General features: G+C 35.2%; 4 protein-coding genes across 5 annotated transcripts in view; 2 read left to right on the forward strand and 2 right to left on the reverse strand.

Moving 5' to 3' along the window:
- LOC133520198 (iron-sulfur clusters transporter ABCB7, mitochondrial) overlaps positions 1–2,790 on the forward strand; it is a 37,697-nt gene extending 34,907 nt beyond the window's left edge. Inside the window, exon 15 of the mRNA XM_061854571.1 lies at positions 1,621–2,790. Within this exon, the coding sequence (XP_061710555.1) occupies positions 1,621–1,633 (13 nt within the window). The 3' untranslated portion in view covers positions 1,634–2,790. The remainder of the gene's footprint in view (positions 1–1,620) is intronic.
- A 1,876-nt stretch (positions 2,791–4,666) lies between these two features.
- On the reverse strand, positions 4,667–6,541 carry LOC133520186 (SET domain-containing protein 4). The gene has a single exon (XM_061854554.1). It carries the CDS (start codon positions 6,042–6,044, stop codon positions 4,674–4,676), a length of 1,371 nt encoding a protein of 456 aa, XP_061710538.1. The 5' UTR covers positions 6,045–6,541; the 3' UTR covers positions 4,667–4,673.
- A 247-nt stretch (positions 6,542–6,788) lies between these two features.
- Positions 6,789–8,176, reverse strand: LOC133520197 (large ribosomal subunit protein mL55). Its single transcript, XM_061854570.1, has 2 exons — positions 7,829–8,176; positions 6,789–7,010 (listed from the first exon to the last, which is right to left on the reverse strand). The coding sequence occupies exons 1-2, from the start codon at positions 8,021–8,023 to the stop codon at positions 6,864–6,866; spliced, it is 342 nt and encodes a 113-aa protein (XP_061710554.1). The 5' UTR covers positions 8,024–8,176; the 3' UTR covers positions 6,789–6,863.
- A 327-nt stretch (positions 8,177–8,503) lies between these two features.
- LOC133520191 (choline transporter-like 1) overlaps positions 8,504–13,731 on the forward strand; it is a 33,589-nt gene continuing 28,361 nt past the window's right edge. The window contains exons 1-2 of one of the 2 annotated variants that reach the window (XM_061854561.1): positions 8,504–9,354; positions 9,437–9,971. In XM_061854561.1, coding sequence (XP_061710545.1) covers positions 9,250–9,354; positions 9,437–9,971 — 640 coding nt within the window. In that variant the 5' untranslated portion in view covers positions 8,504–9,249. The remainder of the gene's footprint in view (positions 9,355–9,436; positions 9,972–13,731) is intronic. The other variant, XM_061854560.1, reaches the window with a different exon arrangement.

Genomic DNA, 13,731 nt, shown 5'->3' on the forward strand with positions numbered 1-13,731 from the left:
TACTTCACCTAATAAAAAGTATTTTGTATTTTGAAAATAGAAAATAGGTCCCAAAAACTATTTGAAATAAAATACAAAATAGTTTTCTTTAAAAGGTATTTAAATACAAAATACAAAATAGGTATTTTGCATTTTGTATTTCCATTTTAAATACAAGTATTTCAAATAAGTCACATCTCTGCTCATTTTGAGTCGCTGAGCCAACGGAGTAAGTAAACTTTCGTATCCGTTCCGTGCAGTAGGCATTAATAACATGTCGTTTTCGTGAATACGACTGCTTGCACTAATTCTTGGGATAAAGTGACCAAAAACGGACCTTTGTGAAAATGTTTGTGTATCACTCGGCACTTGAAGCCGTCGCAACGCTCATGATTCCACTTTTAACCATTCGCTACGCGCTTTGCGTCGTCAGTGGGGTGACACTCTAGCCTTCGGGCATTCTCGGCTTCGTTCGGCTGTGGTTGGGCTCAGCATTGCTCCGAGCAATTATTATATTAGGGTTGGCACAACTTGCCGTCCCTTTGCGTGTACAACCACAGATAATTTAATAACTTGAATTTTGACAACCCTCAATACACGAAAGGGATAGTGCCATTAGAAAGGGACAGCATGCTTCGTCCCTGAATCGCTGTCAAAGTTCGGCTTTGTAGGAAGTGTTATTTCTGTACAGTAGTACTATTATTTATTCTGTAGCCCCGTTGTAAACTAGTCTGACCAGTAATATATGATCACGTGCCATATTGCGGAATTTCGTTGGAACAAAATTTTTCATACTAAACTGAATAGGGTTGTTTCCATCTACAAATCTAGAACATGTTAAACTACTTTTAGGGAACCTGTAATGACCATATTTTTGTAAATATTGAATTTAAAATATCTTTTGGCACACGTCACGTGACCAAACTAGAAACGTCATTGAAGATTCTGATGACGTCACAACTCTCGGATTGACACTGTTGACAGTTAGGCGATAAAGAACAAATGACAACTGTCAGTTGACAGTTCGTATCTTCTACGTGTGTATGTAGTTATGTGTCAAATCGTAAACTGTGACGTCACACAATTTTCAAAGAGCGTTTTGGGCGCGAAAGCATCTGTCAAAATATATTTTGTTAATTTAACATATTTAAAGCCGTTTTTAGTATAAAAATTGAATTTTAGGACAACTTTTAGTTAATATAGAACGTATTACAAGCGTTTCAAAAAATTGGAAACAACCCTATTGTCACCCTATACATGAGAATAACAGCGCCCTCTGGACAAAGATTATATACTTCTGGTCCATACAAAAAGAGAAATCGATTTCCACTTTTAAATATTTCCCATTCATAATATATAATCAAAAATTAGGTTTATAGGTTATACTTTTTTTTTTCATAATTAGCAAAACAAAAAATTTTTTTTTAAAGCCGGAACCTAAAATATATTATGCCGAAGCGATCGACATCAATATCAAAGTGATTCGTTAAGATTTAGTTAGTGAAAAACGTTTTCTCCTTTAATGGAATTTCTTATGAAAATGACCGTTATTCCGTTAGATTCGAAAAGCTATTCTTTCCTCTTAATTGTTACACGTGTCGTCTACGACATAAGATTATTTTTCATTGTTTTTTTTTTCAGAGAAATCAAATGAGCTACAGACACGAAGAAGTATAGACAAATCATTGACAATACGATACCGTTAGCATCAGATGTGTTCCAATCATAGACAAAAGTATTCCTTTGAATATGGTTTTGATGACGAGTTCATACGATTTTTTTATGGAACTCGTGGTTTCCTTTAAAGACCTTATTGGAATGTAATAAGGATTGTACAGCGACTTATTGCAAATAAGGTTCCCTGAATGAAGAAATATCCTGTTTTGTACATATTATTATTATACTGATCAAGGTTTGTTTCTTTGGATTTGGCGTATCTAATGATATATTGTTTTTTAACGATGGCAGCGCCATCATGCGCGTTTAGCCTTTTATGATTTAATTGTAATTAAGAATGTATGTGCCTGGTGCACTCATGATTAATACTTGAGTAGTATAAATTAGTATTATTTAGGTATGTGTTGTACCATGCAATGTATATTATGTAAATGTCAGGTTTTAGACTACGAAATAAAAATTCTAAAATGTGTAAATTTTACCCAGAGTCCCCAGCAAGCTCGGCTGAATTTCACCTTCCCATACAAACGGAGATTCATTCTCATTTTAAAACCACGTGTTGGATTATAATGAAACTTTGCACATATAATGGCATGAGGTATATCTAGAGCTGAAATTAGTTTATATTGCTCTACCTTATAAAAGAAACGAAATAGAGCAAAAACAAGTTTTGTATGAAAATCTTAAATTTGCTGTATTTTTTTAACTATGGCATCTGAGGCTACATAACCTTTTATCCTATTGTAAGTACAAAGTTTCAGAGCAATCTAACTAGTCGTTTTAAATTGAGAGCGTAACTACGTTTGTATGGAGAACCGAGCTTGCTGGGGACCCTTAAGCTCAGTTGTTATTACAAATCGTTATTTGACCGACTAACCAAGAAGATTTAACCTTTTGACCGTCAAAAACGTCATGACGCGCGCGTTGCGCGCGCGGCTACAGCCCAATATCAACCTTCATGCGTACCGACAAGGTTCACGATTACGCGCCGCGTGCAATAGGCGTGGCGTTCAAAAGGTTAAATGTGTCTGTAAACAATCGAAAGTTACACGTTATTAAGTGTTATTACTGTTGTAAATTTTAGACCATAAAACACGTAATATGTACAGTTGATTAAGTATATTATTTTGTTTACGAACTGTGTTTTATTTTAACCAAAATATTATATAGGTGCCGTAAAGGGCCTTCCACACTCGTGCGCGAAGCCGCGAACGCGAGTGTGGCGTCGATTTCGCAGATTGTTCACGCCTTCGCGCCTTGTTCCTCGTTTTACATTTAGGCATTTTGAGAGTAAGTTGTTTTGAAAATGACAAATAGACAATAGTAATATGATATATAGGTGTAATTAAATCAGAAGGTTTAGTGTCATAGGATTGACAAACATTCAACAACCAGTTATCCAAAGTGTACAAGTGTAATCCGTACAGCGTCATCTACACCAGCTGTCAAATTCAAAACACGAATTTTTATTTAGGCTTGAGTCGGTCAGGACCGAAGAACTAAAAGGAATGAAATCCCACCACGGACCGAAAGGAACTAGTTCATCTTAAGCGCTCTTAATCGGTCTCGGTCCTTTAGTTCAGTAGTCGGTACGTCAGGGGGCCTACCGCGAAAACCGAAATTCGCAAATTGCGGGGATCTTTCTCTTTTACTCTCACTAAGACGTAATTAGAGTGACAGAGAAAAATGCCCGCAACTGACGAATTTCGATTTTCCCGGTAGCCGCCCTGTACCTAGTAACAAATCGGTCGGGAGCGAATGATCGGAATGAGTCAAGGTCAAGAAAGTCGCTAGCTCACGCTCTCGCTCTGTTTATTTGATTGATATTTGCTCCTGAACTAAATGAACTAAAAGAGCGAACTAGTTCCTTTGACCGATTGATCGAGATCGGAGCGCTCTTTTTAAAGACCGAGCGGGCACAACTCTATTTTTATTGTTTTAGACTTGATACATCTTATACAAAGTTATACAATAATGGCGTTATTGGCCTGAATTAGCTATGAATCGTTTGTTATCTGTCATTTTGACGTATGTATTAGTAAGAAAGGGACAAAACATAATTTAAATAAATCAGGCCCGTAAAGTTTTATGAATAATGGGGTAAATCTTTTGCTACCGGTTAACTCTTCAATGCTTAATGCAGTTGTGCCGGCTGTTCCAAAAACTCCAATAAGGATAATTACTACACAATGACCAACCAAACCCCGGCGGTCCAATGTCACCCTGACCTTGGTCCGGTGCAATACAATTTGGTGGCAAAACTATGATTGGAAAGTAAGGTGACATTATCTTATTTTATAATTTCAGGATTTTCGGGGGCCCTTGCGGATACCACTTTGACCCATAGGGAATAGGGATCTTAGTGCAATTACTCCCTTACCCTATTGAATGCTTTGTCATAAACACAAACATCACTCAAACGCCAATCTCCTGGGCGCAAGCGATCTAATGTAAACCTTACTTACTTCAAAGTGTGAAGGTTATTTTAACAGCGTACGTCATGACACCTATAGTTGTCCTTGGCGCTGTGGGCACGACTAGTAACGACGCCCTAGGGGTTCTTGGCGTTCAAATGTAGGCTTGAGTCAGTCAGGACCGAAGAACTAAAAGGAATGATATCCCACCACGGACCGAAAGGAACTTGTTCATCGCTCTTAATCGGTCTCGGTCCTTTAGTTCAGTAGTTGGTACGTCGGTACCAAGTAACAAAGTCTATAGCGGTGTCCCTCTCGCACACAAGATAATGGCAGCTACGGACCGGATCAAAGCTAGGTCCTTCCGTTCCTTCAGATTTCGACATTTGCTCCTGAACTAAAAGAGCAAACTAGTTCCTTTGACCAATTGACCGACAACTCTATTCAAATGGTTAAGAATGATCTGTCATCAACATCATTCATAGGGATGATCCGTGATCATTCTTCGGGCTTAGCATCTTTACTTCAGTGAGAATTTAAAATAACGTGTATCACAAGATCTTTGAAATAGATCTAGGTATAAAAAGAAACTCAAATGTAGCTCTAACATTTAATAAATTTCTCTAATATTCTAACATATTGACACATAAGTGATATACAATTATTCAAAATTATATTATTTTCATAAGTCTTCAATTTAGTAATTGATTCTTTGATCATGTTTAGTTTCCTTTCCGTCAATGGCATTATCAGATTGTTGAGGTCAGAGTCGTTGGAACAAATAGCTGCCGAGTATATCAATCTGCTCACATCTTTATCTCTCTCATAGTAGTATTTGACAACCATCAAGAGAGCATAGAAATTAAAACTGAGGCCTTTCAAATCAATATACAAATCTTTACTCAAATTATGACTATTTATAAATGCTATTTGTTCTTGAGACAACTTTATATGCTTGCTCATTAGGAATGAAACTAAATCTTCAAACTCAAAAGCTACATAATCTAAATCATTGTTCGGCAAGCAGAATCCATACTCCGTGATTAACTTGAGATTGTGGCTGTCTCCGTAGCATATAAACACTTCTGTATACGGATTAAACATATTTTTGGTATAAATAGAAAATCTCACATCAGAAAATAAGTTTTGGCTTAAGTTATTTACGCTAATATTTTCTATATTTTTACTGACCATCAATTTGGTCTCATTTTTGGCATAGGGACTATGGTTGATCATGTCTAAAAAAGGGCAGAGTGATATTTTAGTATTATCAGTAATTAGGTTCAAAATAGAGGTCTCAATGTTTTTCAGATCTACTATCTTATCTAAGTCCATGTAAACACATCTAGTATTGACTGTAAAATACGCCCATTCATATCTAGATAGACAAAAAAAATCTTTAAATTTAATTACATCAATTTGACTACATGTACAATGAGACAAAACATCTTCAAAAATATGGAATGAAGTCTTAATTATATCTTCTTGCCTTGCAACAACAGTAAGTATATCCGCATCTACATGTAACTTCGTTTCTTTAGGCAAAAAGTATGGTACAGTATATTCTTCAGGTAAGCTCTCTAAGTACACAAACCATTTTGATTTTAAACCCTGTGATTGCAGAAATGTTAAGTAAAATGCCATCAATGACTGAAATGAGATTGTATGCTTATATTCTATCAAACAATTCTTATCGCTATCTAAAAATATACTACAAAACGTAGAATCCATCAAAATACTGGTTACATTTATAGTTAAGTTCAAAGGTAAGTTCATAAGCTCCTCTCCAGGGTTTATCTTCTTTTTGGTGAGAACGCCGCGGCCGGTATTCTCGAACACAGCCAGGGTCAATTTGCTGTTGTATAGCATTCCTTCTTTAGCGAGCCACGAATTCAAGAGTATAAGTTCGCTTTCAGCACCACAAGTTCTAAAATTACGCATCTTCTGGGTTCGTATACGTCGAGTTCTTCCCATTTTCACGCTCGCCGAGAATATCTTTTGATACACTGTAATTCGTAGAATCAGTCATTTGATTTTTTACAGGATAATTTGATAGCGAGCATATTTAAACAATACTTCTTGAACGGGCGGCTCATGTTTTAGTTTCGCTAAACGACGCGAAGACCTTTACTTCTTGACAACTTTATTTTGACACTTTGCGTTTTGTTGATCATGTTTGTAACTTGGCTTGCTAAGTATAAATTAATTGGTCATAGAGTTAGATAGTCGGATCAAGATAAGTTGGCAGCGATTTTGACAGCCTAGACAGTGCAAGTGTTATTTTAAACGTCAAACTTCCATGAAATTATGACGTTTACTTGCAGGCTGGGCTTTCAAAATCGTTGCCAACTTAGCTTGGTCTGACTCTAAGGGTTAAGCAATAGCAAAATGTTTAACTTATTTTATTATCTCATTTGATAGAATGACAATAATATTCTAATCCTTTACATCACTAATCGCAATACAACATTTTTATTCGTCGCTCGTGTAGAATCAAAACGCAAAATCAATAAGATTGCTTTTAAATTTCTCGTTCTCACGTCACTAAAATTGCCATGAATGTATTCTAGCTTTTAATATTGGTCTGAATTAGTGAGTATTATATTCTTTGGTCTGAATGGAGTATCATCTTAACGGAAAGTAGTATTAGTCAGAATTATAAAATTGGGTTTAATAAAGGAAGGTTTGGGTTCTTTTATCCAAATGAAATTATTCCCATTAAATACAACATGCAATTTTATAATAATTACACTATACAATAAAAATCTACAATACAAAGATTTTACTATGTCTTCACTTCTTCTTCATATATTTCAAATATTTTTTAGCATTAAAGTTGTCCTCAACATCCTCAGTAATTTTGACCTTCTTTCTTGGTTTTCTTTTATCAATCCTCTGTTTTCTTTCCTCTTCAGACAGCTGTGATAAGTCTAAGGGAAGCTGAAAGAATACAAATCAAATAAGTAATTTATTCTTTGAATCTATGGTTATTAAGGCAGGTACAATGATATGAGAATATCAACAGTGTTTATATGAAACACAAGTGACAAATTCATTGTCAGGGTCATGAGTGGAAGTGGGACCGCTTTAGGCAGCCAAGTTACCAAGTTATGTACTTGGCTGTCTATTATGGCCTCGGCTAAATGGTAGACCTTTAATACTTCGGGTTTACATTTACTGTAAGGTGCCTACCTACTTGCGCTATTGGTAAATTTAGGTATACTGCCATATGCGGTTAATATATTTTGCTGAAAGTATTTGAATACCTAGAGTTAAAAAAGGGGTCATTTGTTCACCTTACCTATGTGTAAGATGCACATATGTTTATTTTGCTTAGGACTAAACTTGAAAATAAACTCAATGATGATTCCATAAATTGTTCTTGCCCACCCAGGCAAATGTGAAAAGCTTCGCCTCGGTGGGCTAGAACATATTCATTTTATTTATGGTCTTAGTCAATACAATTTTTCTTTATTTAAGGTTTGGTTATAGCTGTCTAATCTACTAACATAGGCATTTGTAACATCATCTTGGCATCGCCATAACCATACGAGGCCAGGATGATGTGCAATCTATATTTAAATAATGTAGTAGTGTAAGTAGGTAATAATGTATATTTCATCACTGTGTGACGAAACCCCTCTTCTTCTCAAAAAAGATATAAAAAAACTAAACTAAGATTAACAGAAAGCAGAACTGTTTCACTCTTTCAAAATTATCTACACACTGGTACATTGTATACCTTACAGACATCATACCTTTATAATTTTCCGAGGTTCATGATATCTTATGTTAAATGAAGATCCATCTGGTAGCACCACTGTCGTTGGGTACATTCTCGTATATATTTCTCTGTGTACTTTGGTAATCTCAGGTATATTATTACTTAAGCATCTATGAACTGTAAAATTGGACAATGGCGTCCGCACGTTCATTAAAAAGCGCCAATGCATGTTTTATATTTATTTCTGAAAAACGGGCTACTATGAGTTAGTTTTTTATCCACACAACAAGAATTACCTAAAAATTTACGAAATCTCAAAATTAGGTTATGTGACCTTATGTCAGTTCAGTGGTTTAATTTGAGGTACGTTCTGAAATGATAAAACTTTGAGCAGAGCTAAATAGTTTATATTAAATCAAAGAATAAAGTGAAATGTGCAGAGGGTAGTGTTTTTAAATTTTAAAGGATGAATTCATTACAATAAATTTGGAGAGCGTAGCTTTAATAAATTCAACGAAAAAAAATGTTTTAGTTTCTTTACGGATGCTCCTGAAATAATAACAAAAATATTACATTATTAATATATTATATAATATAATACATATAATTCATTATTCAATTCAGTTTTATTTTATTTTTGTTTATTGCAATTCGTCATTCCAATTATTGTATTTTTATTGTATCTTTAAAAGTGATTAATGCATATTAGACACTAAGTAATATAATGCCAATTAGCACGCCAGGTTTAGCTGTTAGTGCTGATTGATTGATTGAAATAAATGTAATGAAATGAAAAAAATATTTTCTTCTATGGAAACTTAACCACATATGCACATATCTGTAATGTTTGTATCTCTTGTGGCTGGGCATTAATTAAGCGCTTCACACACCTTTTACGAATACGTTAACGTAGTGATTATATGCTCTTTGATACGTTACATCAAAAAATGGCATGGGATTTTAGATAATTGCTTGCCAAGTAGGATCAACTAATTCAATTGATCAACTAAATGTCGCAATGTAATACAAATTATGGTGGATTGGCGATTATCGTGACGTTTGTAGAAGTCATTAATTAAGTGACAATAGGACGCAGCTATACGTTAGAGACGAGGCGGTAGAGATATCTTATTTGTTTTTTTTTACTATCCCCCACTTCTTTTACCCCACACACGACAAACCATAGCACGAACCGAGCGAGCCAAACTCGCCGCTCGCCGCGCTGCTGAACAGCTCAAAACCCACGCCTAAACTTTTTTCTTTTGTTTGACTTTATTAATAACACTTATTGTTGTCGTGCTCGGCCCGACCAATTCCGTTTGTTACTGGGAGAATTATGGATTTGGATAACCTTATTATGATCGTAAATTAATCTTAAGGACACTCAAAATATTTAATTAGTAAGTACAGTGTTGTGAGTAATATTAAGTCGATAAGTGTCTAGTGATAGTAAAAATGGGTTGCGCGCAAAGTGAGATTTCACCCCAAAATGAAACTCCGAAGAAAAGTTGCACCGATGTCCTTTGGTTGGTGATCTATATTGTATTTTGGGTGCTTATGGTAAGTGAATAACTTTGAAATTGTTTATAATTTTTATCAAGCTTAATGACTTTTCTAATTTCAACTTGATTTCTCTTTATAGCTCGTAATCGCAGCAATATCGTTTGTTTACGGGAATCCTGCAAGAATAATCAATGGGTTTGACTCGTTCGGCAACACATGTGGTGTCAAAACTAATCAGAAGCTCATAAACTTTCCTTTAGCGGGAATCAGTACAATAGACAAGCCCTATTTGTTCTTTCTGGACATAAAGGAACTGAGGAAATCTATAAAAATTTGCGTTAAACAATGTCCTAATAAGATATTGAAGGATTTGCCTGCTATTCAAGAGTTCTATCGTGAAACTGGTTCTAATCTATGTACTTATGAAACAAGGTTGAATGAGCTGGTTAAAGACGATGCACTGCACAGCATGACAGGGCCATGTCCCGTAACACCTGTAGTGGAGACATTTCCTCTCCTGAACAGATGCATTCCGAAGTCCTTAAAAGAGTTTTCGAAGAAAGTATCCACAGACGTGTACAACTTGCTCAACAGTTGGGGTACGATAGAGCAGATGCTGACGGACTTGTATTCATCATGGAAAGAAATGATAATATGTGTCATTGTTGCATTATGTAAGTATTTTTTATAACGTATTATTACAATTCAGCCTTCTATTTGTGAATTGTTATTTATTCTAATGAAGTTTAGCTGCAGGGCCACACACAGATTATAGGGATAATTTTTCATTTCAGTTCTTGATGAAAGTTAAGAAAATTTCTGCCCACAATTTTGCTACAGTGAAAAACTGTTGGGACAAGGGTTTTCTGATATAAGTCACACCCAGAAATTAGGCTCCAGTATCCTTAACTTTTGAGAACAGAATAAGTTTCTGCAAAAATATCATTTTTGGTACAAGCTTTTATCGCTGACTGTACTTTTCTTACCACAGGCAACCAATGCTCATAGAGACAATTTTAAACACCCCAAACACAATTAGGTTGAGTTTTTAGTTCCTATGGCCATCTCCTGTCTCCACCATCAGATCAGCTCCATGGTACTATAATACCCCATCACCTGACTTACATATATGTATGAAAATTTCCAGCTCAATCGGAAATCGGGAAGTGGGTCAAATTTTTCTTCCATGATTAAAACCCACACTAACAAACTAACACACATACTGACAGGGCAAGTTAAATAAAAGCTTGTAAAAAGGAACTTGTGCTTCTGTAAATGGCCTGGCAACAGTAGTGGATTTGCCTTGAGGCCCAGCAGGTCCTGGTCTAGGGCAGCCAAAGATTGGGGGCTGCAGTTGTGCTGAGAAAGGGGGGACTAATACTTATTACAGGGCCTGGGGCCTAGGGTGGACAAGACTGCAAATCTGCCACTGCCTGGCAATACCAAGGATTGGTTTTATGTTCAGTATCTCTCTCTAGAACCATTCACTAATACAAGGTTGAAAATTACACCTTACCTTAATGTTATCCTTAATTTATTATTTTAAATGGGTTTAGTTATTGAAATACTTTGTCTTAACTGATAAGTTGTAAATGTTGTTAATTAGCCTTAATTTATGAGTGCTTTGAAGAAATTAACTACTTAAAAAATAACTAAGACTCCATTTCAAAAAATCTGTGACACCAAATCTCAGGTCAGATAAGGCTAGGTGGGTTAGGAGAAAATATGAGATAAGAGAAACACAACAGAGATAATTAAAGATATTAATAACTAAATTAAATTATAATCCTAAAAAGGTTCCATACTATTCTTTGAGGATATTACCTTAGCTAGCTACTAACACATACAGGCTGCTCCAAAGTAAAAAATGGTAATTTGTTAATTTCTTCGAAACCGCTACACCGGTTGTTATGATACTTTGTACACTGGTTCTAAATACCCTAATGCATATGTACATTTCGGCTTTGTCCAATGGCTAGAGACACACTGGTAGGAACTGAATAACATGGGAGTGTTTGAATCTGGAACAAACCACTATTTATTTATTTATTTATTAAGGAGATAACACAGAAAACATACATGGCATGAACAAAAAAGACTTAAATAGCATAAATGTCCTTAACTACAGATGCTTCCATATACGTATCTCACGAAGAACATATACCTAATACCACTTAATACTTAAGACTAACATGCGGTTTACAACATTGAAAGTGTTTAGAGATAGCTCAACACTAATCAAAATACCAACATGTTGTGTTTGTATTTGTGGTAAGCTATCAGCTAGGCAAATTATCAAGTTATATGGTTTTGTCTGTTAATATCAATTTGGATTTTAATAACAAACTACATAAATCTATGCCTAAGTTTTGATAATTAGACTGAAAACAGGAAATCCTGCTAGAGGTTTTTTTACAAAATATAACAAACATTGCAGCTCATTATTGTATCATATGGCTTTATATACTGAATGAATATTTACAATTTTATTTACACGAAAAAGACATACATATATAATTATATATCTAAATTGAGTAGCCAATCCCTTGTTTCCGCTGTGAGGGCTAACAGGTCCTGCATGCTTCTGGCAAATCGCCTCTTGGGATATTTTCCTATGATGCGAGGGATTGTTTGAAAAGGCTCCCCACAGTCCATCCTATCTGTGAAGGTTCTGATTACAGCATCCTACTCCCGTTCGGATACGGTTTAACATTGCAGCTAATAAACATGTATAAAAATATTGATCTAACAGATACCTATTCACCAATGGTGTTCATTGACATATATTTTTCACTAATTAACATGCCCACCATTTGTTTAGCAAGCAGGCGTAAATAGTAGCTAGAACCGTAGGTGTTCATATCCTCTAATGTACGATATTATACGTGAAGTTAGTCCAGGCCCATTTTACAAGAGTCAATGAAATGTGAACCTTATGTACAATACTTACATATCACATTTGGGCGACAACGCTACACGACGCCGCGCGCCCGCAACCTAAGCGCTGCCAATCAAATATGAAATTTAACTACTGTGTCCATGGTTCAAAATGCTTTGACTCTAGTAAGATACGACCCGACTCTAGCTTGAGGTGGATCGTAATTGACACAGTGATCTAATTCTGAGGGAGGGGGTGACTCATATCCAATGTCGTATGACATGACATCATCATGGTGGTAATTTATTAAAACTTGAATAATGTTAATTTGATTAAAGAACAAATGTTATTCCTGGTACCATTTTTAGGGTTCCGTAGCCAAATGGCAAAAAACGGAACCCTTATTCATCATGTCTGTCTGTCTGGCCGTCCGTATGTCACAGCCACTTTTTTTCGAAACTATAAGAACTATACTGTAGAAACTTGGTAAGAAGATGTATTCTGTGAACCGCATTAAGATTTTCACACAAACATAGGAAAAAAAAGCAATACATTTTGGAGGTGCCCCATACTTACAACTGAAACTCAACATTTTTTTTTTCATCAAACCCATTTGAGTGGGATATCTATGGATAGGTCTTCAAAAATGATATTGAGGTTTCTAATATACGGAACCCTACATGGGCGAGTCCGACTCGCACTTGGCCGCTTTTCATGTCAACAACTTTTCGATAACAATTTTCAAAAATGCTTCCGACATCTTTCAATTATTTTTTTTAATTACATGAATAGTTAAGACTTTAAGACATGTTGTCTTCTTATAAAACTCAGAAGCATAAAATAAACAAGGTATTTCAATGAAACTAAAAAATCTTAAGAATGACTAATGTAAGTGACTATAATTGATAGATAGATAAATCATTTATTTGGCAGCTGCAAAAATACACAATATACAGTTTAAATCATCTTAAAGAACGCAAATTATTACAGGAACAAAATAAAAATAGCACAAAAGAAAATTGAGACAACAAAATAGGAATAATTAAATTAATAAACATATTTAACTTGTCTTCAGGAAAACAGTCTATTGTACTGACTTTGAACTTATGCAGTTTTTAAAGTAACTTCCTTATATATTAGCCTTCAAAGTGTCCATGTACAGTCGAATTCATAAATATGTATACATTACTTCACCTTAATCCATTGCAATAAGGTGAAACAATGTATACATATTTATGACCTCGACTGTACATCTTATTGCAAAATGTTAGTGAAGGTTAACTGTTGATAGTTGCAACTAAATTAGCTACTTTAACATTCCATTATACCACAGAATAAATAATAATACTACAGTATAGAAATGACACTTCCTACAAAACCGAAGTTTGACAGCGATTCAGGGACAAATCATGCTGTCTCTTTCTCATGTATGGCACTATCCCTTCCGGCTATTTAGGGTTGTCAAAATTCAAGTCGTTATCTTATCTATGGTCGTGCATGCAAAGGGACGTCAAGTTGTGCCAACCCTAATAATTGCTCGGAGAAATGCAGAGTCG

Source organism: Cydia pomonella, chromosome 7 (genome assembly GCF_033807575.1).
Source record: "Cydia pomonella isolate Wapato2018A chromosome 7, ilCydPomo1, whole genome shotgun sequence".
Classification (NCBI taxonomy): domain Eukaryota; kingdom Metazoa; phylum Arthropoda; class Insecta; order Lepidoptera; family Tortricidae; genus Cydia; species Cydia pomonella.